We start from the raw sequence: 3,910 nt of genomic DNA, 5'->3' as shown, positions 1-3,910 counted from the left end.
TTTTGTAATTAAAGTTATTTTATTTACCAAAGTGGTTCAGTTATAGCTCAGTCAAATTTGTACTAGAATAGGACAGGCCCTAGTTCCGGTGAACACCTTCCCACAACTTTCCACCTATAGTAACAGACTAGGGATAACAATTCAGCATTTGGAGATTGTGGCTGTTTTTTGGATTCATGTTTGCTCTATAGAATATCTTTTGGATTCATGTTTGCTCTATAGAATATCTCCTGAGCAATTTGGTTTAACACACCATCAATACTCCTGGACCTCTTCTGGAATAACCCGTTGTTCCTCTACTTCCATACATAATACACAGTTGCTGCAAGCACAATCTCGTACACCTTAGCCCTGCTACTTCTTCCCTTGCACCATGTTTCAGCCAATTTCAATTCATCATCCCACCCCATGTTGGTTCCGTTAATATGAAGCCATTGTAACAATCTCAACCAAATGGATCCTGAGAAAGGACACGTAAAGAATACATGGTTTAGTGTCTTTGGTGCCCCTCTGCATAGCTGGCATTGTTCATCAATATTATCCATGCCCCATTTAATTAATCTATCACATGTGTACAACCTCTCCAGTGCAGCTAATCTCAGTATGAAAATCCATTTTGGAGAGCCTTGCTTACCACAGATTATACCCTTCCAGCTGACTTTGTCAAATTGCCCTTGTAATCTTTGGTAGATACTTTTGATGGATGGTTGTTGTACAACTTGTAGCTCAATCCTGGAGAACCCAGCTTCATCAAAATATTTTTTTTTTGCCTTGAATATCTTCTGCACTACCCATGATGCTTGTTTTGGTTCAATCTCCCAAACACTTCTACCTTTCCCATAGTATGCATGAATCCACTTTGCCCAAAGTTTGTCTTTCTTCATACACATATTCCATAGTAGTTTGCAAACATCAGATTTATTCCAAAGGAATATGTCAATGAAATTCAAACCACCTGCTGACTGAGGATGGCATAGTCTGCTCCAAGCTACTAATGATTTCCTTGTAAGTTCAGCTTTGCCTGTCCAGAGGAATCTCTTGCACATTTAATCAATCAGCCTAGTTATCTTCTTAGGGAGGATGAATATTTGAGACTAGTAAGTTTGCATTGAGAATAATACACTTTTTATCAACTGAGCCCTACCAGCATAGGACACAAATTTTGCTGTCCAGGATGAAATTTTGCCTAGCATTCTCTCCAATAGAGGTTCACATTGAGCAATAGATAGTCCTTTTTTGCTAATAAGTACTCCCAGGTACCTAAAGGGCATCTCCCCTTTTGTTAACCTAGTGTATTCTAAAATTTGGTCCTGGACTACTTGGCTGACCCCTTCAAAATCCTTTTGCTTCTATTTGCTATCAAACTAGATGCTGCAGAAAATGTTGTAAACTGATCAAATAGTAGCTGAACAAATTGTATGTCTCCTCTGTAGAATAAGAGGAGGTCATCAGCAAACCCCAATTGGACAATGTTTAGTTTTGCACATTTGGGATGGTGTTTAAAGTCTTTCTGAGCCCTTTAGTTCTTCTAGTAATCTCCCTAGGTATTCCATGCAGAGTACAAACAGGAAGGGGGATAGGGGATCCCCCGTCTTTGGCCCTTCTTTGCTTCAAAGGGTGGAGTATGGACTCCATTGATCATTATAGAGTATGAGACAGTTTTCAGAAAAACCATTATCCAGTTAGTAATTATTGCTGGGAAATTCAGGTACATCAATATCTGTTCTACAAGGGCCATTCAATGGAATCATATGCCTTTTGCATGTCCACCTTCATTATGCATCTAGGGGACACTCCTTTCCTTCCATACCCTTTTACCACACAAATATTATGTCATACTCCCTCCGACCCATTTTAATTGTGGCGTTAGCTCTTTTCACGCCCATTAAAAAAATAATAAATATAAGATATAGTTTACTAAGTTACCCTTATTTAATAAAGGTAGACTAATTTTTTCTTTCCTCTTAAATATTATGCATACTTCTTCAATGTTAAGGGTTTAGTTGAAAATAATTGTCAACTTCATTCTTAACTTATTTTGGACAATTTTTTTTAACGAAAACGACTGGTAAAATAGGACATAATCAGTACATATGTAAGGCTAAATAAAATGAAATAATTTCTTAAAAAAACATAGGGGAAATTTCAGAAATGTACAATTCGCTTACTTACATTGCAAAAATATATCCCAAAACTTATATTGCAAAAATATAGCCCAAAAACACTTTTATACAATGTTATGCACTTATATACAAAAGACAGGTACATCATGTATATAGGTGTATGAAAGTGTATAATGTGTATACACTAAAGATATAATTTTACAATATTATACATGAAAATATGCACGTATACACATTTATACACAATTATACAATATTGTATAAGTGGACATAAACATAGATCTGGACTTGCTTAATAAGAATTGCACTTTTATACAAGACAAACACATTATGTATATAGGTGTATAAAAATGTATAATCATGTATAAACGGTGTGTATATGGGTGTATACACACCTCTTATACACTCTTATACAATATTATACACTAATATACAGAAAAGCGGAGGCGTTGAAATCTCGACGGCCAACGAGTAACATCTCGAAGACACCGAAAGAGGTGGCGCTACGAGCTAGGGTTTCAACGTTGTCTCTTGTTGCTATGTTATGTACAAGCACGAAGCTCTCTAATTTCTTCTCATTTTCCATCTCTTTGTCTCCGGAAAACGCTAACAAGTGAGGTGGCTGATGCCCGTTGCCACCGTTGCGCGGTCGAATTGGAAAGTTTATTTATGGCAGTGGGGGTTTGACCGTAAAGTGAATTGGGCCGACGGACAGAGACAGAAGGAGGAGGAGGAGGGAGTGAGTCATTTTTTGTAAGATTTAAAAAGGTGTATCAATTTTGATAGCATTGTTACGCTAATTAACATACAGTGTAATTATTCCAAAAACTTATAGTACTTGAAAAACAGCGCGCACACATGCAAAGAGAGAATGATTATTTTACCAGGGTAGAGTATAAGTGTGGCTTAGTAGATCCTAAATCTTATCATGTCCGATTCTAAAAATAATTCTTTTTAGTTTTTTGCTACACTGGATGATTAGGGACAGGTAAAGAGAAAGGGGGAATGAACATTACTAGAAACGAAGTTTTGCACACTGACAATCATTGGAATATTTGTGTTATAAAGTATGATATTTCTGCCTCATTTCCACCAAACCAGGAAAAAGGCATAGTGAAAAACAGATTTCCATCCCGAAAACTTCCTAATTTTATCGTGTAAAAAATTACTAGTTTTTTTTTCTGTCACTGTTTCAATCAAAATATCCGTGGAAATAGTCACAAAACATATTTCAGTCGAAAAATAGTAAGTAATTATTTAGTAGTGGAGATATGTAGTAAAAGTTGAACCCATTTCTAAAGACTAGATACGAGTTCTTTGGAAACTAAAATCTGTCTGTCTTTGAAGGAAACTCTATGCTACGTACTTCAACACAAAGTCGGATCCATCATATCAAAATTGATTTTGGGAAGTAGCCGATATTTTCTCGGAAAGGAATTAAAAAGAATTTAGCTGATCTTTTACAATTAAAAATCGAGAACCAGGTGTTAATTCTGTGTGCAATTTAGAAATGAGGTAATGTTGGGTGGGCCAAAATTGATTACTCTAATGTTTACAAGTTTGGTTAACTGTTAATGAAGAAAACACTTTAAGGATTTACCATAATTATAAGTTATGCAATTTACGGAAAAGAGCCTAAAATACCCTCGAACTATTAGAATTGGTTCAAAAATACCCTCCATTCACCTTTGAGCCCCCAAATACCCTTGTCGTCCACCTATAGGAACTAATATACCCCTGCCATCCACCTACTGGGTCTAATATAATCTTATTTCTAACAGCCTCAT

At 36.1% G+C, this 3,910-nt stretch overlaps 1 protein-coding gene across 1 annotated transcript; it reads right to left on the bottom strand.

Annotated features, from left to right (window-relative positions):
• Nucleotides 1-296: 296 nt before the first annotated feature.
• Nucleotides 297-1,046, bottom strand: LOC132624271 (uncharacterized). Its single transcript, XM_060339076.1, has one exon. It carries the CDS (start codon nucleotides 1,044-1,046, stop codon nucleotides 297-299), a length of 750 nt encoding a protein of 249 aa, XP_060195059.1.
• Between the last annotated feature and the right edge of the window lie 2,864 nt (nucleotides 1,047-3,910).

This window comes from Lycium barbarum, chromosome 12, assembly GCF_019175385.1.
Source record: "Lycium barbarum isolate Lr01 chromosome 12, ASM1917538v2, whole genome shotgun sequence".
In the NCBI taxonomy this organism is placed as follows: domain Eukaryota; kingdom Viridiplantae; phylum Streptophyta; class Magnoliopsida; order Solanales; family Solanaceae; genus Lycium; species Lycium barbarum.
The sequence above is the reverse complement of the archived record's forward strand: the minus strand, read 5'-3'. Positions and strand labels throughout refer to the sequence as shown.